Source organism: Vipera ursinii (genome assembly GCF_947247035.1).
Source record: "Vipera ursinii genome assembly, chromosome: 3".
In the NCBI taxonomy this organism is placed as follows: Eukaryota; Metazoa; Chordata; class Lepidosauria; order Squamata; family Viperidae; genus Vipera; species Vipera ursinii.
This window is the reverse complement of record NC_139516.1, coordinates 13,316,876-13,341,942: the sequence shown is the minus strand read 5'-3', so window position 1 is coordinate 13,341,942 and position 25,067 is coordinate 13,316,876. Positions and strand designations below refer to the sequence as shown.

The 25,067-nt window shown below is 37.9% G+C and overlaps 1 protein-coding gene across 3 annotated transcripts in view; it reads left to right on the top strand.

Moving 5' to 3' along the window:
* GNAS (GNAS complex locus) overlaps positions 1 to 25,067 on the top strand; it is a 216,715-nt gene that overhangs the window by 185,490 nt on the left and 6,158 nt on the right. For all 3 annotated transcript variants that reach the window (XM_083357437.1, XM_083357438.1, XM_083357439.1), the window contains exons 6-11: positions 16,816 to 16,870; positions 18,963 to 19,036; positions 20,231 to 20,289; positions 20,965 to 21,085; positions 21,455 to 21,585; positions 24,077 to 24,144. In XM_083357437.1, coding sequence (XP_083213563.1) covers positions 16,816 to 16,870; positions 18,963 to 19,036; positions 20,231 to 20,289; positions 20,965 to 21,085; positions 21,455 to 21,585; positions 24,077 to 24,144 — 508 coding nt within the window. The remainder of the gene's footprint in view (positions 1 to 16,815; positions 16,871 to 18,962; positions 19,037 to 20,230; positions 20,290 to 20,964; positions 21,086 to 21,454; positions 21,586 to 24,076; positions 24,145 to 25,067) is intronic.

Below are 25,067 nucleotides of genomic sequence, written 5' to 3'. Positions count from 1 at the left end.
AATTTAAAATGGGAAGAAGAAGAAGAAGAAGAAGAAGAAGAAGAAGAAGAAGAAGAAGAAGAAGAAGAAGAAGAAGAAGAAGAAGAAGAAGAAGAAGAAGAAGAAGAAGAAGAAGTAGTAGTTGGAAGGGACCTGCTCAGGCAGGAAACCCTATACCATTTCAGACAAATGGCTGTCCAGTCTCTTCTTAAAAACTTCCAGTGTTGGAGCATTCACCACTTCTGGAGGCAGGTTGTTCCACTGGTTAGTTGTTCTAACTGTCAGGAAGTTTCTCCTTAGTTCTAGGTTGCTTCTCTCCTTGACTAGTTTCCATCCGTTGCTTCTTGTCCTGCTTTCAGGTGCTTTGGAGAATAGCTTGACTCCCTCTTCTTTGGGGCAGCCCCTGAGATATTGGAACACTGCTATCATGTCACCCCTCACCCTTCTCTTCGTTAAACTACACATACCCAATTCCAGCAACCGTTCCCTATATGTTTTAGCCTCCAGTCCCCCAATCATCTTTGTTGCTCTTCTCTGTACTCTTTCTAGAGTAAAATAGCAGAGGCAGCAATAGTTCTGTTGCACTTCTCCTATATACTGTTTTTTACAGGAAATACATGTATTTGGATAGTAGAATAGGTTATCGATAGTAATGCTGAATCCAGAACAAACTCTGATGATTGGTGGTAGAGACCAACCATTTTGACTTTTGCTTCCAGGGTTGGATGATATGATAAACTATATCACAGTATAACTTCTTGTGCAAATACAAAATAAGGAGAAGAGAGCATTTACCTTGGGCAAAATCACAATAGTTATAAAGTCCCAGTAGCAGCCACAGATTCATTAATCATCGTTTTATCATTATAGAAATTTGAGTTTGCGACTGACAAAGTTGACATAACTTGTGTCCTCAGAATGGGCAGTATCGTAATGTACATGTTATTACTTGGCCCTGCATTATAAACATCTAAAAAATACCATGAACAATTGGGCTATTATTTTTTTACAGGTAGACATTATTGTACATTGTCCTACACCAGGTTCTGTTCATAGATTGGTTGGTAGGCCTCCTGACAAAATTTAATCAATTTGCCTTGGGAAAGATTTGTATATGTTGATTTATCCCTTCCATAATAATAATAATAAAAAGACCATAGCAATGGTCAGGCTGTGCAGAAGCTTGCGTCCCCATTTAGTTTCCTCTTATGGAGAATTAGATCTGGAGATACATAGAATTTTTCTCTGGACTATGTGACATTACAAAATTTAGGCGAACATCTCCATTACCTGGCCTTTTTTATTTCACTCAAGACATCTGCCACAAATAAAATGAGAAGTAGCAGTTGAACTTGTTAACAAAATTCCAAAAGCTTAAATGCACTTACCAACAGAAGTAAGCATTCAGGCTACATAGTTTTCTGTAAGCCTTGCAAACCTCTTCAGCTCATTGTGCAGACTTCAATACTTTCCTTAATTCTTTGTGTCAGGTTGTAATGCGTATACAATATAACCATGAATACTGAAATGCTGATATTGTGGAGGATGTAGTATCTTGCTACTGTGTCTGCATGTTAAACATGACAGCATAGAAATGTTGTACTGGCCTCTTTTATTTATTTTATTTATTTTTATTTTATTAGATTTATATACCGCCCTTTCCCGAAGGACTCAGGGCGGTTTACAGGGTATTTAAAACGAGAAATACAAAAGTTAAAAACAATTTTAAAAAATTGCATCAATCCCTGAAAAAGAAGTAAAAACCCAAATTAAAATTAAAATTAAAATTCTCAGCCTGGGCCAGAAAGCTCGAAGAGCCAGGTCTTCAGGTCCCGGCGGAATGAACGGAGGTCGGGGGCAGTCCTGAGCTCCACGGGCAGCTGGTTCCAGAGGGCAGGCGCACCCACTGAGAAGGCTCTCCCCCTGGGTGTTATCCGCCGTCAATCTTTTACCGGTGGCACCCTGAGCAGACCCTCCCTGTGGGAGCGCACTGGACAAAGGGAACTTGATGCTGGCAGCAGGTGTTCCCTCAGATATCCCGGACCCAAGCCATTTAGGGCTTTATAGGTCATCACCAGCACCTTGAATCTCACCCGGAGGGCAACCGGGAGCCAATTTAGCTCGTGTAGTAGAGGTGTTACATGGGAGTATCGGGAAACCCTCATCACAACTCGCGCGGCCGCATTCTGCACCAGCTGAAGCCTCCGAGTGGTCCTCAAGGGCAGCCCCATGTAGAGAGCGTTGCAGTAGTCTAAATGGGAGGTCACAAGCGCATGAGTGACTGTGCGTAGGGCATCTTGGTCCAGGTAGGGTTGCAACTGGCGCACCAGGCGAACCTGGGCAAAAGCCCCCCTGGTCACGGCTCCTATATGGTCTTCAAAATTGAGCCAGGAGTCAAGGAGGACACCCAAGTTGCGAGCCCTATCAATGGGGAGTAACACCTCACCCCACCCATCGTTAAAGGTGGAATGGTCTGGTTAAACCGAGATGCCAATATGCACAGCCACTCAGTCTTGGCAGGATTGAGACGAAGCCTGTTTCTCCCCATCTAGACCTGGACCACCTCCAGGCAACGGGACATCACTGTGAGGGCATCGCTGGGTTGGTTCGAGGTGGAAAGAAAAAGTTGGGTATCATCAGCGTACTGATGATACCCCACCCCGAAACCATGAATGATCTCACCCAGCGCCTTCATGTAGATGTTGAAAAGGAGGGGCGAGAGAACCGACCCCTGAGGAACTCCACAAACGAGAGGTCTCGGGGTGGACCTCTGCCCTCCCGTCAACACCAACTGCAAGCGGCCCAAGAGATAGGAGGAGAACCACCATAAAACGGTGCCACCCACTCCCAACCCCCTAAGACGCCGCAGTAGGACACCATGGTCAATGGTATCAAAAGCCGCTGAGAGATCTAATAGGACTAGGACAGAGGAACAACCCCTGTCCCGAGCCTGCCAGAGATCATTCACCAGCGCGACCAATGCCCTCTCTGTGCTGTGCCCGGGCCTGAAACCCGATTGGTATGGGTCCAGATAATCAGTTTCCTCCAGGAACAGAGGAAGCTGATGCGCCACCACACTCTCAACAACCTTCGCCAAAAAGCGAAGGTTGGAGACTGGACGATAATTATTTAAAACAGCCGGGTCCAGGACAGGCTTTTTGAGGAGGGGTCTCACCACCGCCTCCTTCAAGGCGGCGGGGAAGACGCCCTCCTTCAAAGAAGCAGTTATTACTGCCTGGAACCAGCCTCGTGTCTCCTCCCGGGCCGCGTAAACCAGCCAGGAGGGGCACGGGTCCAACAAACAGGTGGTGGAGCTCAGCCTCCCCATCATCCTGTCCACATCATCAGGGGAAACAGGATCGAACTCAGTCCAGATAACATGCTCAAGACCGTCCGATTCCTCCACGTCAGACTCCGCCCAGTCAGAGTCCAGACCGGCCCGGATCTGAGCGATTTTGTCCATCAGATGATGACTAAACATTTTTTATGCTAAACTCAGTTATTTTATTGTTTGTGTACTGGCTGATTCCCCTCTCACACTAGACTGTCTGTTGCTCTTTAGAGTTTAAGTTTGGAAAATCTGCAACCTCTAATTATAGTAGTGCAAAACAAATGGAAATCCTGAAATTGTGGTGCACTGTGACATACACTGTGCATTAGAAACAAGTTACATCAATATTTAACGGTAGTAAATGAGCCAGGAGTTGAGATTTAATCCATGTTATGTCCTGATGTACATTTTACTTCTATATCCCTGAAATAACCCTGACTTGCAGTAGAGTTATTGGGACAATTTTTCTAAAATGGCTGTCTCCATTCTAAGCAGCAATTGCATACCGTTGACTTCTCTCCTTGCACACTCCTGTCATATATTTCTAGCCTTACCATATTTTCTGTCACTAGGTACAAAAGCTAGTACCTTGCTACCAAGTACACTGCTGTTTCCAAATTCTTCACAATTCTGTTAATCATCCAATGCTATTCAGGAAAGATTGCTGAAGAACTATTATAAGACAAATCTCTATCTTGGATAGTATAGAAAGTTTTCTGGCTACTACTTCTGTAGATGTTTGAACTTACATACAAGAATTCTCATTGTATGTGAAACAATGTTCCTAAAAGGATTAATAAAAAGTAAACTAAATAATGTACCACCATTTGATTTTCCAAAATATTTATGTATACTGGTGTACTCTGTTTCAGGTATTCATGAATTTGGTTTTGGGGTGCCATAAAGTTAAATTGTTTCACCCAGTGACATACTTGCCCAATGAAATCTAACTTTATGCTTGAGATACAGCATATTACACTATTTAATTTGTGAATATCTCGGTTGCAGAAGCTAAAGTCTTTTCCTCAATTTCTTAAACAAAAGCAAGGGCACATCTCTGAAGAGAGCAGAAATAAATGCATTTTATAATATTTCAAACTTTTTTAACGTTCTGATCCCAGCAACATAAACAACAGTTACCTAGGACAAGGATTAGAAATCTTGTCATGAAGGATTTGTCTTTGTTGAATTTTCCTTTCACTTGAAATGTAACTCAGCATCTGAAATTTAAGCTGTAATTTGGTTTTTGATGTGATTGTTAAATTGAAAAAAACCCTGAGTAATTCAGTTTTTCAGTGTCTTAATAAATATACTAACAATATTATATCTATTAAAAAATCACAATCAATCTTCAGGAGTCAGTTCAGTTTTCATAAATCAAATATGACATTTTCTGAACTGGCCCTTTCTTATATATTATTAGTATAGTTTAAAAATGATTCAGTTGGCAAACATTGGGTTATTTTATTTTATGCATTTATTTAGACAGATCTTGTATGATCTATTTGTAGGATACATCCAGGTTATATAGTAAATAATACTTTAGAGAGCCGGTGTTTTGTATGGTAAAGTCCACAGAGAAACCAGGAGTCTCCTGATTGAGATGGCAATACGAAAAGCTGAACCTTGCAATAGTTCCTACGAGATTAAACTTCAATTTTATATTGTTACTATTCTGGCTAAGTATGTGTAAAAACACATAAACATGAAATTTCTTATAGATTTAGAATATTGTCAGTATATATCTTGGAGTTAGATAGTTTCCTCCTTTTCCAAGTTGATTTTTTTTAAAATAAAATAAAAGAGTTCTTTACATTCACATAGTGATAAATGTAACACTGTATTGAGTTTGTAATTTGCAGTCTCGACACTTCCTCACCTTAATTAAAATCGGAACCTGTTTGAATCTTTATTTGCTCTCAAAATCCAATATACTTGGTTCAGTAGCCTTTTTAACTTTTTTACCATTTTTTTCAAGGAGTCCCATCTTTGATTTTTCATTTTCAAAATCCTTTGTTAAGCTAACTCCTTAATTAATGGAACATGGAAATCATTTTAGCTACAGTATTGAAGCAAGGCGACTGAAATCTAAACAGTCTTAAGAAAACAATGAAACTACTTAATTGCTTCAGAGATAGGTTCTCACTTAGGTGGATTGAGCATTGCAGCATTTTTACAGTAAGAAACTTGCTGAAAATACGGGAGATAAATTTTAAGATCAAGCATTCAGGTTACATTAGGCAACAGGGAAACAACTGGCGGTAAAGCACACACAGCCAATTCCCATAGCATAAGAGACATGCATAATGCTTTCTAAGAAGTGTAAAGTACTACATTAGAGCTGCTTCTGTTAATTTACTGGCACTTTGCACCTTACTATATTATTCCTTTTGTTGAAGTGGAAGCTTGGAAGAAGGTTTTTCATTTGGTCTTTTAAGCTGTTTTGCAAAAGAAAATGGAATTGCTAAAGTTTCTCACCTCTTGCTGTCTGCAGCCTCAGTTCAGAGAAATATACTTAGCTTTTTAGTTTTATTTTCTGCTTTTGGAAACAGAATATGGTAAATTGATTTTGAAGACTCCAGTAGTTTTCAGAAAGTTATGAATGCAGCATTTTGGGGATTTGGGGTGGGTGGGTGGAGATCCCGGTCTCTTAATTAGGAAAGTTTTTCAGAATTCAACTATTGGTATTAATAAAGTATTATCTCATTTTCCCGCTGCAATTAATGAAATGCTTTTGGTTTGGTGATTATGTTAATACTTGGTTGCCTAAACAAATTGCAGAAACCTAATGAAGTAAGACTGTTAAAATGCATAATAGTATTATGCTCATCATAGATGAAAGGTGAGCAAAAAAGAATAATTTAGACACGAAGAGCAGAAGGTTTTGTTCTGTGCATAAATATAGCTATTGTAGGGGTAAACTAGGAGTTATCATTTAGATTGGACCAGAATGAGCACCAAACAGGCTGAGAGTTTTTTACGTACTTTTTCATTTGCATATATTCTACTAAGGAATCCATTTGCAGGATAAGGATTTCTCTAGAGGTTTTTAATTGAAAAGCTGCTTCTGATCGTATACTTCTTTTTCTAAAAATAGAACTTGGCAGCAATTTTAGGGCCTTAAACCTTTCGAGTTTGGGTACGTTAGGCTCTGTTTAGCACAAACAAATGAAAATTTTGAATGCATATATAACCAGTATATTACAGTGTAAAATTTTCTAAGATATGATATGCAAGCTGAAATGTACATTGTTCATTTGACAAAATTGTACATGGTTGGGAGTGAGGACATACGATGACTCTCCTGTAAGTTTGACAGTGAACGAAACTTAAATCTACAATTTTTAGAAGTGAAAATATCCATGTTAAGGACCTAAATGAATCCTATAGGCTGATGGTGAGGTGAGATTTATATAGAACACCTGCATTAAATCCTTTCTGGTATTTTCAAGGAGCTTTCCTCCCTTCCTCCTAATTAAGTTTACCTCAATTATTTTTTAAAAAATGTTCAGGTTACTATTTCACAGCTGTAGCTGGAAGAACATATATAATTTTTAATTTTTAATGGCTAATTTAGTTGTAAAGATAACTAGATCTGGACTAATTGTATCAATGAGTATAGTGGTTAAATTAAAGAGAGAGAGCGCTTCTATGATGTGTGAAACATCAAAAGTTTTAGGAGAGATACTAGCAAATGTTGTTTTCATGTACTTCCCATTTTCCTGTGCTCTGATGACCACAAGAGATTAAAAAATACCCTTCTGTTTCTGCTTTTTGAATGATCGCAGTAGAGAATGATAACTGAGTCGTAAATCATCATCACTGTTAAGAATGGTTCATTGAAACATGACAGATTTACAACCCATGGTTAGAAACTGGTTTGTGACAGTAAATTGTTGTGCTGGTTTTAAATGAAACAAGGGAAAAGCAGAAGTGGGAGACTCACTGACTTAATTTTCATTTTGCTAAACAAGGGTGATGATGATGATGATGATGATAGTGGTGGTGGGGATGGTCAAATCAGGTATTAAAGCTATTTGAATTTGTTGGTAGGATATGCTAGGGACGATGTAAAAGTAATATCTCTTTTTAAGAATTCCACATTATACTTTTTTTTCCCTTCCTATGCAAAATGAAAGAGGAATGACAGTATTTTCTGTAAATTGGGTTCTCCGTTGAAGGAGCCCTTTGATTGCAGACAAGCAGAAATACAGTCCTGTCACTGGAAACTTAGAGGAGGAACCCAGGTCCCCCTTCCCCCCCCCTCTCTCTCTCTCTGTGTTTGTGTGTGTGTGTGTGTGTGTGTGTGTGTTGCATACACCCTCCCCCATAGGGAAGAAATTGCACTGTTCCGAGTCTCGAAATGACACAGTTTGCTACAGACTGCAAGAGGGGGAAGGGAAGGAAAGGGGAAAAAAAATCTTTAAAGCAAAGAACGTAAACGCCTAACTGCGGCTTTTATGTGAATAATGGAGCCTTCATGTTTTTATAACCCTACTATAAACCCGATCCTGCATTAAAAAGCAATCAGGGTTCTTTCTCCGTCTGATTATCTTTGTCTACGAGTGTAGAGATGCATTGTACCTTTCCAACTGCCGGAGCCTATTTTTATTTGTCAAGCTGGGACTCGCCTGGCCCCTTTCCAGATGTGCCTCACAAGATTTGGTGCTGATGATCTATTTATAGAACTGTGGTTCCATTGTCATGGCAACCGTGCTAGAGGCCAAGGCGGCTGGGAGCTATTTCTGGACTTGTGCTGTAATGTAAAACTGATTGGGAAAGTTGGTGCATCTTCTAAGCCCGACTAACTTTAGACAGGCTGAAAGAGAAAAAAGAAAGACATCTCTCCCCCCCCCCCCCCCCCCCCCCCCCCGTCTTTAAATAGACTTTCCTTTTCTCTTCTTGCCTTCTTCTGTCTGCTGCTTTGCTGGCTTGCTTGCTGTTGATTTGCTTTTCTGGTTTGCACCCCGAATGTATTTAAAAGCACAGGTTGAATTGTTTTCCCAGTGCACCCGTTGAATCTTGAATTTTTAAGAAAAGAGTAACTATGCAAAACCTGGTGTTCTTGTTGAAGGTTCTCCCCCTCCCCCTTATTTCTTATTTCTTTCCTCCCCATCCTGACCTCTGTCCCCCAACCCTACACTTTTTATGACAAGAGGATGAACTTCACATTCATTAGCTTGGTATTTTCCCCCCCCCAACCCTCTCTCTCTCTAATGTGTGCTTGGTGCATTCCCTAAGGAATTGCAAAACAATAAATAAACAATAAAAGTTGGTTTCCAATAAATAGAAAAAAACATACTTTACTGTTGTCTTGCTATTTGCTTGAAATTTTGAGCAGTAGTGCCTCTCTGCCTCCAAGTGGTTGGAATGCTGTCCTGTGACCCTATAATTAAAGCCAATTTATTTGTGAAAGCTGCTTTTTAAAAAAAAAAAAGAAGAAATAAAAAATACACCCACTTTCCCCCTATTCCTGCAAGTCCCACACATCTAATTCATCTACGTAATTTTAAATAATGATACAATTAGGATCTACTACATTTTTAGACAGCATTCAGAATACGCTTTAGATTTTATTCCCAAGCTGCAAGTAAACCCATTTTTAAAATAAAATATAAAACAGCTATATTTTTAATCGAAGAATATTTTAATACTGCCCCAGTGAGTTTGAACATTGTTGTGTAACGCTCTCCTTCCATGTGCCAGTTTATTAAGAAGCAAAAGTGAGTGATTCATCTCCAAACTCTAAATATAGAGGATAATTTTAGCTAGTTACAATGATTTACTATAAGCTTCATTTGTGGTTTTTTAAAGAGTTGGGCAGCTATTTCAGTTTAACAGTGTATTCCCATCTTTCTAAATATTTTAAACTGTGACTATTTTGTGAGAGTGCGAGTGTCATGCAGGGTTTGTCTAGGACACTGAGTCAGGAAATCTTCTGTTCAAATAATCACCTCCAGCTCAAAGTATGTAGCAGATCATTTTGCACTCAAACGTTAGCTTTCCTGCCTGCTGACACATGGGCAATATAAAACAAATGTGTACCCTTACCTCACAGGGCTGTGCGTGAGATGTTGAGATAATAGATTATGTGCTTGGAACATGAGGTCAAAAAGCAAAGCTGCAGCCAGTTGATTCGTAGTCATTTGGTTTCATTTTAAGAATTTGAGATTTGCCACAGGCGAGGCAAATGGTTTTGGATGTATGCACGTCATGTTCGTGCTACATCCAATTTACATTTTAAAATCTTTTAATCTTTTCATAGCTTTTCCTTCTTACTGAGGCGAAACAAGCTTATTTTAGGCAAGTTTCGACTGAAGTATTTAGAAGGGTGTTGCCATGTTGCTTTTTTAAAAGTTAGCTTTTCTGTCTTGTTATTTATTTTTATTTTAGGTGTTTTTAAATTCCAGCTTAACTGTTTTTTTATAAATAACTCAAGGTGGCAAAAGTATGTAATACTCTTTCCTCCTCTCCTATTTGCCCCACAACAACAACCCTCTGAGGTGAGGTGAGCTGAGAGAGAAGGACTGACCCAGGCTAAACTTTGTTCCTGCAATTTCTGAGACAATTAAAATTCAACATGTCTAGATACTGGGATTTGAAAATAGAAACTTGAGAAGAAATTTTAAATGTTATGTTTTTGTGTACTCAGTGACCACCTATATACTCCACACTCCTAGCTGAAACGGCAAGTTTTGCCTCATCTTCAAAATTGACTGTTGGAGGGTAAAATAAAAATATTTTCCACAAAAATTAGCCACAGAAAACGGCATGTTGTTAGGGATCTGCAAATTACCGTAATTGGAATATATTAAAAAACAGTAACATAGAAAAAAATACCGGAAGATCAAATAGTGGGGACTAAATATGTTTAACTTTGTGAAAAAAAGATTGAGAGATTTGATAGCAGTCTTCAGATACACAAAAGGGACATAACCTGGAGAATTGTTCTCTATAATTTCAGAATGCAGGATTTGTAAAACGATTTTACATTTTAGGAAGACAGCTTTTTGTTTTAGGGAGAAAAGCTTTCCTAACAAAGCAATTGAACAGGAGAACCAGTGTCCTCAAACAGCTGGTGGCATTTCCCTGGAGGAGTTAAGTAGAAGCTGGATTTTCTGTTTCCAAAGGATTTTAGTTTTACTTTCTGACTAATCAGCAGTTGGACTTCAGGGCTGCTCTAGCCCTGGATTCCAGGAATTATAATTTTGTTTGTATTCATATGACAAATATTGACAGAAATCAAACTAGCTCTTTTTCCCTAATCAGCATTATCTGATAAGATACAATACTTACATTCTTCTAGAACAAAAAGAGATTGATACAGATACTGAGAAATGTTATGACTCTGTTATTGTTTTGCTACGACACAAATATTAAAAATTGAAATGACTTTGTCGAAAGGGTTGGCCAGTTGTCGGGTTGGTTGTTCTTTTTTCTTAACATGAAAGTACATTCATGTTAAAATGGGGCTTGTGTTTTTTTTCTCGTATTTCCAGCATTGGGAAAAATGTAGGTTAATGGCAAGAGAATTTAAAGTTTTTAAAGCTTCTCCTTTAATTCTTTCTCATTGGACATTGGTGAATCTTCCTCCTAATAATCCAAATATTATTCAATTCTTTTTAGTATAGTAATAATATAGTATAGTACAGTACAGTACAGGGGTCCCCAACCCTCAGTCTGTGGACTGGCACGGGGCTGTGGCATGCCACAAACCGGTCCACGCAAACAAGCAAAGCCTCATCTGCAGGATGCAGGCAGTACACGAAACCACATCCCTCTGGTCCACAGAAAAACCTATCTCCACAGAACTGGTCCCTGGTACTCAAAAGGTTGGGGACCTCTGCTATAGTATATTGTTGTTAGGATTCAAAAGTACAACATGTAAATAAAAATTCTTACTGCTGAAGAAAAGAAGCAGATTTTATTGTTTCAAAGCTGGAATGTTGGTAAAGAAGTATACAGTATTTCTGTACTCTAAATTGAATATATTTCCAGGTCTCTTTTAAAACTTACTTTTTTGTTTTTTGTTTTCCATCCTATAAGACAAGGTGGTGTTAGTAATTAGGGAAGGCAAGACCCTGAAATATAACAGGTCACAAAATTGACTTCAGGTGATAATCTGATTGGAAAGTGTGAAAGGTGAATTTAGCAAGCTGATTTAATTCCTGGCTGTTGTAACACAACGGGCAAAACGTTACCAACATCAGAGCAGTTTCTCTTAACAACCAAAACCATTGTGCTGATGTAACTCTCCTTTCCTTTAGCATTATATGCAAAAAAAAGTCTATATTAAGGCGCTTATGGACACAGACAGGATTTTTTTTAACCCTGTATAAATCAAGAAACGTATTGACATTTTTCCTTAAATTTTGCCCAAGATAATTTGGCAGTATTGAGAGGTCCTAATCATCTTAGAAACTGATTGCAATAATGCTGTAAAAGGTTTTTTAAAAAAACATCGGGGGGGGGCAGGGAACATACTGACAAACGCACTAAAACATACACTTTTTACAGTTTGAGAGTTGCACTTCAGCATGTTAAGTTGCACCTGGATAGACATTCTTGGGAACTTTTCGTTCCCTTTTGCCCTGTTCTGCAGGAGGTTGTTGTTCTTCTTTTATGCCACTGTTTTCCCCTCTGTCTGCCCACCCACCCAAATTCAGTCTCTTATTGTTTAAGAACCGTTTGATATTTACAGCCTACACTTCCTTCTCCCCCAGATCTTTCTAAAAAGAAAGTACAGTATTATTTGCCAAATAATGGTCTTCCTTGGTAACTATCTGCAAGGACAGGTTTTTCTCTGAAAGTTTTACTTTCAAATGCAGGAAGGTTGAAATGCCAGGACTTGTTTTTCGGCATATTTATGGCATTCTGACCTGTTTTACCTAGCGTGCATGTAGCCATTGAAGACCACATTCAACACGGCGCACTCTGCTGCCTGGCCCGGGTAGCTGGTGTTTTTCAAGGAAATCACAAACCTAAAAATAGTCTGTATAAACAACTGCAGAACAGTTTTGCCTTTTTTTCCTACTTCACTATTTGGAAATTTCTTGTACGCTTTCTAGATGTGCCAGTGTAACCGAACCCATTGGCATGAGTAGCAAAAAACAATATTTCTAGGCGATTGCTAGAAATAAATATTGAATATTCAATCTTGTGAAAAAGCAGACCAGTAATGATTGTTATGTTTGAATTAGCATAGCTGAAATGCACGAGTCTAGCATATCCATTCAAAGCTCATAATAATTTCCATATTTTAGCAGAGTTTATTGCTATTTGCCGGTTTTGCTTCTCCACTTAAAAATTATCTACTCAGCTCCCCCGGAAATATTTATCCATTGATTTGATTGATTAAATCAGAGGTGGGGAACGATGGCCTCTTTATGACTTGTGGACTTCAACTCCCAGAAGTTGAAATCCACAGGTCATAAAAAGGCCATAGTTCCCCAGCCCTGCTCTAAGACAGCATGGCTGGCTGGGGAATTCTGGGAGTTGAAGCTGGGCTATTGTTCCCCACCCCTGGATTAAATGATTAATTGGTTGATTATGTGCCATCAAGTTATTTTTGGCTTTTAGCAACCACATAGATTGATTTTCTCCTTAGCAAACTATCCTAACCTGGTCTTCCAATGGTGCACTCATCAATACTGTAGTGTGTCTGCCTACCTTGCTGTTGATCATCCTCTTCTCTTTCCTTCCACTTTTCCCAGCATTAAAGCCTTTTCCAGGAGCCTTCATGTAAAGTACAATAATTTGAACCTGATCATTTGTGCCTCAAGTGAGAATTCTGGGTTGATTCGTTTGTTCCACAGTGTTCTCAGGAGTCTTGTCCAATCCCAACATTTACATGTGTCAGTGCTCTTCCTATCCTTCTTCAAAGCCCAACTTTAACTTTCATAAAGTGCCATAGAAAATACCCTGGTTTGCATTGTTGTGATCTTTGTAGGTATAGTGACATAATGACACTTGAGGAGTAGCTTTAATTTGGACTGATAGTTTATTCAGGTAGTGCCACCTAACAATCACCCATAGAAATCCTGTTAAAATTGCAAGAATTCTAAAGTAAATTTGTCCTTGAGTTAAGTGTAATTCTGGTTGGCTGTAGGGACATCTGGATGGTCTTTGTTTGGAGCAACGTGGAAATGGCTTGCTTTCTTCTATTGATCTCTTCATGAGTTCTATTACATCTAAGCATAGAGTTCGACTCTTTTTTGGTGTCCTCTCATCCACTCGCTATCCATGTCCAACCCTTCTCTGATTTTTTGACATCAGCAAAAGTTGGCTAGGTGCTGCCACCTGCTGTTACACCCAAGCTTTGCTCTTTTCTTTTCTTTTCTTTTCTTTTCTTTTCTTTTCTTTTCTTTTCTTTTCTTTTCTTTTCTTTTTCTCTTTCTCTTTCTTTCTCTCCCTCTCTACCTCCCTCCATGTAAATTAACAAGTAAATTGAAACCTATTGGAGAATCAGAAAAAGATGTAGTCTCCCTGCCCCCTCCCTAAATTTGGCATGATTTCTAGGACATTCAAATCAAGAATTTCAGGAATAAAGGCGTTGGTACAAGGTGGGTTGGTGATAAAAATTCTTGCTAATTAACTGATGGGCTTGTAAATATGAAAGAAGAGTCATTTGAAAATTCCAGAAATCAAAAGTATGGTTTTAAAGCTAAGGTAGCAACATTATTCAGGGTGACATATAAAAGGAGGCTTTGCTGAATTCCCTCAGATTTGCTCCTGAAAAAGCATGCATAATACTGTGCAATTTCAACCTGAAATTTTAGAAATAAGCCTCATACGATTCATATAGTATTACAGTTGGAACTCAATTATTTGTGATTGCATTGTTATATTTTTGTTAATACTTTAACAAATATATATTGTTAAGATTTTATAGATCAACAAATTATCCCTACTTTTCTTCTCTTACTATGTAAGTCCAGATAGATGGATAGAAAGACAAATATGACATTTATTGGGTCCATACCTATGTGTTTTATGTATAAATACGATAAAAATTAAAGGAAGAAAGCAAAGATACATGATGAATCTAAATTGGGAATCGGCAGGCACGTTCACATAATTTTGCACTATGATCCATGTATCAGCATCTTCTAAGGTTAAAAATTTGACGATCTTGAGAAATACTGGTCATTTAACTATTTTTTTTTGCCAGGAGGCATCGTCTTTCTACAGGCAATCCTTGACTTATGACCACAATTGAGCCCAACATTTCCTTTGCTAAACAATAGAGTTGTTAAGTGAGTTTTGCCCCATTTTGCAACTTGTCTTGCCACAGTTGTTAAGTGAATTACTGTACTTGTTAAGATAGTAACATGGTTGTTAAGTGAATCTGGCTTCCCCATTGACTTTCTTGTCAGAAGGTTGCAAAAGGTGGTCACATGACTCCGGGACTGCCAAGTGTCACAACTTTTGATCATGTGACCATGGGGATACTGCAATGGTCATGTGAAAACTGATCATAAGTCACTGTTTTCAATGATGTTGTAACTTCATACAGTCACTAAAAGAATGTGTTGTTTACATATTCAGACAATTGCTGTATCTGTTGTGACAAGGTCTAGATGTTATCCAGGCGGTGTACAGTTCCAAGAAGCTACTCAGCAAACTTCATTTCTCCATAGATTCCTCTTTTAAATATGCCAATCTCTCTCCCTCTCCCTCTCTCTCTCTCTCTGAAGCTACTATGTTAAGCTGTCTTTGATCAGTGCCTGAACATTCAGGGAGGATTTGTAGCACCCGAGAACAGCACATAAACTAAAAATTCCCTCATTACTCATGTCTTCTGGCTACACATTGAGTCTGGTCTGCTGGAGCCAAACCGAATATGGCATGGATCCTCAGAATATATAAGAGGAGTCTAGAATGGTGTAATTCCTCTAATTCTTCAGTGGGGAGGGAATGGCATTACTGGACAGACCCCCATTAGTTTCCTTCTACTTTATGTTTGCATTAATAAATAGGAAGTAGTTATCTTCAGAGCCTGCAAGAAAGCAAATCTAAGCAATATATTTATGGTAGTTTGTGGCAATCTGCAGCTGAAAAAAATTAACATTGATTAATGAAGAGCTGACAGGATATTTGTTTATAATTGGATGCCATATGAACAAAATATTACTTTATTCTTTTGCTTCAAATTGCTCATGGCGTAAGTCCCGCATCTTGTCCATTAGATTACTTATTCTCTCCATGTAAAGTTGGAAGCATCTCTGCAGTCATTACGTAGAAGCAAGGTAACAAAGCAGATACATGGATACTTGGATTGTAGACACCTCATAATTGGCATAAATAATGGTGATTTATTTATTATTATGTATTTTTGCTACCCTGTATTCTTATACAAGGGACGCGGTGGCTCAGTGGGTTAGGACGCTGAGCTTGTCGATCAGAAGGTCAGCAGTTTGGCGGGTCGAATCCCGAGTGCCTCGTAACAGAGTGAGCGCCTGTTACTCGTCCCAGCTTCTGCCAACCTAGCAGTTCAAATGCACGTAAAAATGCAAGTAGAAAAATAGGGACCACTACGGTGGGAAGGTAACAGCATTCCGTGCGCCTTTGGCGTCTAGTCATGCTGGCCACATGACCACGGAGACGTCCTCAGACAAGCGCTGGCTCTTCGGCTTTGAAACGGAGATGAGCACCAGCCCCTAGAGTAGGAAACGACTAGCACATATGTGCGGGGGAACCTTTACCTTTACCTTATTCTTATACAATTGCCACCCCTTTAGGTTCCCAAGTTAAAAAATCATTAATAAACATGAAGAGGTTTGGGGGAATGGTCCTAGCTTTTGATAAAATGTCTTCTGGAGTGACTTGGTATGGAATCGATTAATAGAATACACATGAACCAGGGGTACCATCCATGTGCTGCTTAGCTTGCAGTATCCTTAAATGTTATTTTGAATTAGTTTGAACAAGCAGTTTTTTGCGGCTTCTAATAATCAGAATGAGAGCCAGATTGATGCACATGTAGTCCTTGACTTACAACCATTTGTTTAGCAACCATTCAAATTTACAGTGGCACTGAACAAAGTGACTTACAACTGGTCATGTAGTCAGCATTTGGGTGCTTGGGAACCAGCATGTATTTATGCAGCATCCCAGGGTCATGTGATCACCATTTGAAATATATCCCTGCCTGTGCCTCTGACAAGCAAACTCACTTAACAATCATGGCAAAAAAAAGTTTTAAAATCAAGCACAACTCACAACTTGCATAGTGGTGGAAATTCTGGTCCCAATTACTGTCATAAATTGAGGACTACCTGAAGTGATTAAAGGCACAAGGCTACATTTTTTGTGTTTTATGCTATGCTATATTATTAATGTGGTTACAAAAATAAACTTAATTAATTACTTATTTACAAAGATCTAGAAACTGGAGGATTGTAGTCCTGCTATAGGCTTTTCAATATGGACTCTTTTTAAAATTACAAGAAATTGTTGTTATGTTCTTGTGTAAACTTATCAGTGAAAATATTTTCTTCCTCTAGTTTCCTAGATAAGATTGACATAGTCAAGCAAAATGAATACACACCGTCTGACCAGGTGAGTAAAATGTCTTTGAGAAAATGAAGTTATGTTTCTTCAAAAACATCTAGTCCTGTAGATTTCTTCTGTTGAAAATGTGAAGTAGCATTGTGTTAGTAGTGTCTGGAACGAAGTAATCAGACCTATCACAAGTAACTTGGTTGACCAAAAGGACTCACCAGCCTATTCCAAGTTCCCAATTCAAGTTGCGAGTTTTAAATTTTAAAACCCTAATCAGAACTATGCAGCACTTCAGCGTCTGTTCATAAATGTGCTTCAGAACTCATGTAAATGTGATTTCGTTCTGAAGCTCTTTAAAGGAGCTAAATCTTTGTCCAAATTGTTTGTCATCTGTGGCTGCCATTTGATCCTAAAAAAGGTGTGGCTATTTTAAAGAGTTGGAGGTTGGTGGTTGGGGTTGGTTGGTTAAGTGTCATCAAATCAGTATTGGTCGGCTCTTGGTAACCACATAGATAGGTAGACCTTATCAAAGATGATCTGTCCCCAGCCTGGCCCTTAAGGTTTTCCCACAACATGTCTGTTTCTGTTGTGATTAAAAGTATCTGTCTTCTTTTTCTGTCTCCTCCCATGTTTTCTAGCAGGTTCCACATTCATGTCCCTATGTCTTCTAGAATACATTTTAGACTCAAATCCATAGCTTCACATAGTGCTAAGATTATATCTTCCTTCTGTTCTGCATATTCGCTTCATTTTCTGAGCTGCTGCTTTGCATTGTATTGTAGAGGGCCCTTTTGTGGGACTTCCCAAACTTATTTAGCTGTTCACCTGAAATGAATGGAAACTAAAGATGGGAGTATGTAGGAAAAAAAATAGGGAAAAATGATCCCAAGTCCCTTTCTCCCTAATCAATGATATATTTCTGAATGTTTTCTTTTAAGTAGTACATATTATGATTTAAGATGTGTTTGAAATTGAGCTTAAAAATGAAGCTAATAAAGAAAAGAACTAATATGAAATGTAGAAAAACTCATCCCAGTACTGTCCCAAAGGTGATTTTTCAAATGGCAACTGGACTTCGTTTTTTCCTTGAAGAAGTTTCGCTTCTCATCCAAGAAGATTCTCCTGAAGAACTAAAGAAGCTTCTTAGATGAGAAGCGAAACATCTTCAAGGAAAAAACGAAGTCCAGTTGCCATTTGAAAAAGCACCTTTTTGGACAACCATGACCTTGGATGACTGAGAATCTCCATAGACGTTTATCCCAGTACTGAAAAATTTTCAGTTTTCAGAAGTCCATGAATGTGAGTATATGGTGAAGAATTAGAAGAAACTGCTGCCATTCCTAGAATGCCATATATAGATGATGAGAATCCCAAGACATAGTGTTGTTAACTCTTTTCAGGTTGTTGGAAGACCAGTATAGTGTTGCAGATGTCTTCTGTTTTCAACTTTGATTTTTTTTTATCTGCCAGCTTTTTTCTAAAGCAAAAATGAAGAAAGGCTTTTTCTTTTTTCTTTTTTTTTCCTTTCAAATTAGGCTGCATCTGAGCCCATTTTGAGGGGAAAAAAATTAAAATCTGATCCATAAATGAATAACCGTTATTCAAATATACTTCTCTATTTCTTATTGTTATAAGCATGTACAATTAACTTTTCTAAACAATAACGATATTAAAAATTAACTATCTATATATTTAATTTTTACAAAACTTCTTTTGGTCCACATTTTTCCGAAGTTTTTATCTCTAATTATAATCCACATCAAAATGAGAGACGGTTTTAGAAATGTGACTGTTTTCCATGGTTTCAAATTTTCCTTTCTGTCATGGTTTTCTGAGCTTTTGGGTTGCTGTTTTTATAAACTGATTGTTTTGTTTCCAAGATATTGGTATATTTTAAAACAGTTTCTTAACTTTACAAATTTTATTTATTATGATAAGCTACTTTGTGTTGCTTGGTAGGACTGGAGGAAATGGAAGAAAAAATATGAGACTAAAAACCTGTGGTATAAATTTTATATTACTGTACACTTTTTACAAACAACCTAAAGTTGTTATTTCATTGACCCATTATTCCTTAAGGCTTGTATTTTTTAAAAAAATTGAATGTTCTTTTAAGGGGGAAAAACATCTTATTCTCTTTTTTAAAAAGGACCTTCTCAGATGCAGAGTTCTGACATCAGGAATATTTGAAACCAAGTTTCAAGTGGACAAAGTAAATTTCCAGTAAGTATCACTAACGGTGGTTCTTAAATTGAAACTGAGAGTTAAAACTAAGAGAAAGTAAAACTAAGAGAAAGTAAAAATGTACAAAATATTCCATGCCATAGTGATCCAACTTCAGAAACAAGCCAATTTAAGCAGGGTTTTTCCTGTATTTCTGGAAGTAGCCAGGCTTATGTCCAAACAACATTTGGAATAACATAAAGCACTTCAGCACCCAAATAATCTAATTTAGGAAATACATTAATACCCTGTCCTACCCCACATCCTCTGTGTTTGTATTGATCCATTTTGGAGGAAAAAAAGAATGTTCCAGAAACCTGTCTACAGAAACTTAATACAACTATGTTGTGGTAATTAAAAGCATTGTTCAGTTCTGTCCTATTTAGTCATCCAAATTATTTTTGAGAGCCAGTTTGGTATAGTGATTAAGGTTTCAGGCTAGAAACCAGGAGATCATGAGTTCTAGTCCTGCCTTGGGCACAAAGCTAGTTGGGTGACCTTGGGCCAGTCACTCTCTCTCAGTCCTAGAAATGAGGCAATGGCAAACCACTTCTGAAAATACCTTGTCAAAAAAGCTGTAGAGACTTTTCCAGGCAGTCTCTGAAAATCAGACACAAAGAGAAAAAAATAATTGTTTTTAATATTTTTTGTAAACTATAAAATTTTCAAATAATACAAATTCATAACTACGGCAACTAATGAAAATTTCACAACCACCCAAATAATGTACTTCAATTTTTAACTTGCAAAATTAGCTATTGGGGGAACACCTTCAATGAGCAGGCTGCAAAGACATTAGGAAGATAACTTAATAACATAATAACCATTTTTCAGTTACAACCTTTGAAGCATCCCCATGATCATGTGATCAAAATTCAAATACTTGGCAATTGGTTCATACTTATGACCCTTTCTGTGTCCCAAGATCATGTGATCACCTTTTGCAACCTTCTGACAAGAAAGAAAGGTTGTAAAATGGGGCAGAATTCTTAACAGATGTCTCACATATAACAACAGAAACTTTGGGTTCAATTGTGGTAATAAGTCGAGGACTACCTGTATTTAAAACACTGTCAGTGCTTGTTTTTCATAATTCTAATGGCATTTTTGTACCTCAAGCCGTTGGTGGGCGGACGGGTGTTTAATAGTCCTGCTTTCCTGCTTCTGAATCCCTCACTTTTTTTTCCTTTTCAGTATGTTTGATGTTGGTGGGCAAAGAGATGAACGTCGAAAATGGATCCAGTGTTTCAATGGTAATATTGGGAATGTGTTAAACCTGTGATAGACCGTGAAATATTTCCCATGTGTATATTATATTAATGTGGAAGGTCCAGCTTTCCAATTATCTAAATACCAGATATCTACTGTTTGACCTTTGGCATTTTGAGGTTGTCTCCATACCAGCTCAGCTCTTTTAACTCACTTGTAAACCTCCACTTTGTTTTGCAATGTCCTGTTCTTTGTTTGCAGCATGTAGCTGTCTTTATAATTTAGCTTCCATCACTTGTGATTAAATTACAAAAGATAAATGGATATTCATCAATACATCTCTCTCTCTCTCTCTCTCTCTCTCTCTCTCTTACACACACACAAAAAACTGCATATTTTATTCCTTTCTATGGATCTACAGTATGTATCCTACAAAATACCGTTTTTCCTCCAGTCACATTACAGCTGTATTTTAGCTGATTTTTCCTCCTTTTATCCTTCCCTGCCTCCCTCAGTATCTTATTTATTTTTGTTCTTTTGAACTTATTCTTCTCTAAGTGATTTACTCACATTTGAACTGTTCGCCTTTTCCCTAAGCTGTTTTTTTTTTTAATTTTTTTCTTTTTTCTGTCTTTTTCTCCTTATGGAGCCGAATTTAAAAAAAAATTCAAAGCAAAGGTTATTGATTAAGGATGTTTTCCTTTGCTTTTGTTTTTTAGATGTAACTGCTATAATATTTGTGGTAGCCAGCAGTAGCTATAACATGGTTATACGAGAAGACAATCAGACCAACCGGCTTCAAGAAGCATTAAACCTCTTCAAAAGTATCTGGAACAACAGGTTCGTCTCTTTAGTTTTGATCATGACATTCATAATGCTAGCTTATGTTTATTTCTGGCTGTATCGTATAAGACACTGAAACTGTGCTAATATAAATTCTAAGAGAATGTACATTATAATAATAATAATAATAATAATAATAATAATAATAATAATAATAATAATAATAATAATAATAAGTTGGAAGGGACCTTGGAGGTTATTTCAGTGTTTCTTTAAAAAAATATATTTATTTGTTAAATTTAGATGCCACCCTTCTCACTAGCAAGCAAGTCTGAACAGTTAATATAATGCCTAGAAGATTTTGCTTTATGTTCCTTTATACCTTGTTTTATTGCCATTTAACAGTATATTGGCCTGTTTCTCTAGGTGGCTACGGACCATTTCAGTTATTCTTTTCCTGAACAAACAAGATTTACTAGCAGAGAAAGTTTTGGCAGGCAAATCAAAAATTGAAGATTACTTTCCAGAATTTGCTCGTTACACCACACCAGAAGATGGTAAGAAAGTTGACATTACACTTTGAAAAAATGTTTTTCTCTGTTGCTATAGAAGAAAAAAGTGAGAGAAAGAAAGAAGGGATTGATTTTTCCTGTCTAATCTTTATGTGATAACAATTGTGTATAAAAATTGTGATAAACAATGTATAAATGTTATATACAATTGTTATAAACAATGTACAATTGTTTTTACTCTTTTTTCTGATCACCAGTTGTTATTATATTATGTTTGATGCAGTTCTCTTTCTCTCAAACCGCTTGCAGTATAAATCAGACAAATGCTTGATCCAGGATGGACTATTGTCATTGATAGGCTTCTGTTAAAAATTATTCAGAGTCAATAATTATCAGGGTAAGCAATGAAGAGTCTTCCAAGTATCATCAATCAAAGTACCGTAGCCCAAAACCTGGATATTTTTCCTCTCTGAGACAGAGCAGAGTATATTAACCAAGAGGATTCCTTCTGTTAACAGAAAACTCCTAAAATTTTTGGAACAGCTTTGCATGAGAAAAACAGTCTCCGATCCAGTGAGATCCTTTTTTTTTTTGTACTCTTTACAGTAACATTTTATGGTCCTGTGTGGTTTCTTGACTGGCTGACTTTTTGAAGTGATTATTCACTACATCTCTCTTTCTGTAATGGAAAACTGGAGATCTCTGCAAGCAGGTCACACACAGTTCCCAACACTTAAATTGTGGTTCCAGAATATCCCAGATGACAGGCCCAAAATTCAGTGGCAAACAGTTAAGGCAGAGGTCCCCAACCTTTCTGCCTTTGCAGACAGGCGGAATGGGTGGGAGAGGGGATGGTTCCTCGTGAATTGCAGGCAAGCACGCACAGCTCTGTTTGCATGAGCAGCAGGCACCTGCGCTCACCACTCATGCCAATGGAATGTGCATGTACGTGTCTGCCTGCTGCTCGCACAAGTGGGATGCATGCACTTGCCCAGTTCCGAACAACTCAAGACCTGATAGTTGGTTGCAGCCCACGGTTGGGGACCCCTGAGTTAAGGCATCTACTAATTTTCAAGCCTGTCCTCACTGATGCTTCATCTTACATCTCTTAAGATGAAAAAATAAATAGGACAAATAGTTTAAAATAATGTGTTTATTGTTGTTTGAACTTCAGGTCTTTATCTGAAACATTTTAATTAATTTTAAATGAATGAGTCTGAGTGTCAGGACCCACCTCAATCCCACATCTTAAGAAAGCAGAACGCTTGGAAGCGATTTCTTCCAACAGGAACTTTTATTAGGAGTAGTTGATAGCAGGCATAATAGACAGGATCTGAGATTTTCCAGCCAGAGTGATAAAGTATCCCCAAACAAGACGCCACCCCATGGTCCGCCTGCCCGATGTGGGACGGCCAATCCCCAGCTGTTAAGTCCATCGTGGGAAAAGGGGAAATAACATTGGCCCGTCTCCAGCTCACACAGCAATGGTCGGCGGCTTCTTCACACCTTCCTCTGAGAGTGTAGACATAAACCAGGCACTGAGGTTACATTCCTTATTTCCTCCCTTGTTCTAGCTGACAGTTTAGGAAGATAGAGTTCAGAGAGAGAGAGAGAGAGAGAGAGAGAGAGAGAGAGAGAGAGAGAGAACGCAGAAAGCAAATTGTTACATTGCAGTGGGCAGGTAGAGGAGACAGAGGCAATAAACAAATCAAAAGGTTACATTGTAGTGGAAAGAGAAAGCAAAGGCAATAACCCGGCAGGCACATCCCCCCTCCCCTTGGGAGTATGGCAGGAAAAGGTGAGATTTGATTTTGGGTCAGAGGAGATAGACAGAAGTGAAATAGGAATGGGTTCTGACATCGAGCAAGATTTATTTATTTTTATTTATTTATTTAGAGAATTTATATAGCTTCCCACTCACTTTCAGTGACACTAGGCAGCTTACAAACAATAAAACCCCAATGTGCAAAGAGTAAAAACAATAACCCCCTTATGCTTGAAGTAGTGTATCTTTGTTGGTGTTTTTTTAAAGCCACTTGAATGCAACAATAATAACGATTATTATTATTATTATTATTAATTATTATTATTTATTGAACTTATATACCGCCCTTCTGCCGTAGGACCCAGGGCGGTTCACAAGGCAATTAAAACAACATTACAATACAAAAAGTTAATAATTAAATTAAATTATCCTTGATTAAAAATCTAAAACCCCTATAACTCTGATTAAAAAACCCAATTACAATAAGTTAGAATTAAAAATTCTCAGTCCTGGCCAGAAAGCTCAAACAGCCAGGTCTTCAGGTCCCAGCGGAACGAACGAAAATGCGGTTTCCAACTGATCCACTCTTCTAATAGGCAGCCCTTCATACAATGTGAGTCTCTATTTAAACAGGTATTTTGCAATGCTTATGCTTTTTCACAGAATGGTACTAAAATGTTCTCTTTGATCCCTCCTGTGAATCCAAACAAAAGTAATTCCTATTGCAAGATAACCTTTTCTTTTGTTCTTTACTTTTTTTAAAATGAGCAGCAACACCAGAACCTGTCGAGGATCCTAGAGTTACAAGGGCCAAGTATTTTGTTAGAGATGAATTTCTTGTAAGTACTCTTTCTTCGCTGTTCCTGTTTTTATCAGACATAACCTTGCTTCTGCTGCTTTTACAGTCAGCTACTTTGAAGATTTAGAGCTATTTTACTTATTTCTTTGAGAAGAGTCTCTGTAACCGCACAAAGCAGGGCTGCCATTTGAGAAATATTGATGTGCATTTCTGAGATAATGTGATTGGAGTGACAAAGTGTTTTAACTTGGGACACCACAGATAATCCTCACTTACCAACCACCATTGGGATCAACAATTCCAGTGCTGAGTATTGTGGTTGTTAAGCAAAAAACATACGACATCACTGTCCTTCCATCATTAAGTGAATCCCTGATTTATTAAGCGAGGCATTGTGTGACTACAGGGAGTGCAGAATTATTAGGCAAGTTGTATTTTTGAGGATTAATTTTATTATTGAACAACAACCATGTTCTCAATGAACCCAAAAAACTCATTAATATCAAAGCTGAATATTTTTGGAAGTAGTTTTTAGTTTGTTTTTACTTATAGCTATTTTAGGGGGATATCTGTGTGTGCAGGTGACTATTACTGTGCATAATTATTAGGCAACTTAACAAAAAACAAATATATACCCATTTCAATTATTTATTTTTACCAGTGAAACCAATATAACATCTCAACATTCACAAATATACATTTCTGACATTCAAAAACATAACAAAAACAAATCAGTGACCAATATAGCCACCTTTCTTTGCAAGGACACTCAAAAGCCTGCCATCCATGGATTCTGTCAGTGTTTTGATCTGTTCACCATCAACATTGCGTGCAGCAGCAACCACAGCCTCCCAGACACTGTTCAGAGAGGTGTACTGTTTTCCCTCCTTGTAAATCTCACATTTGATGATGGACCACAGGTTCTCAATGGGGTTCAGATCAGGTGAACAAGGAGGCCATGTC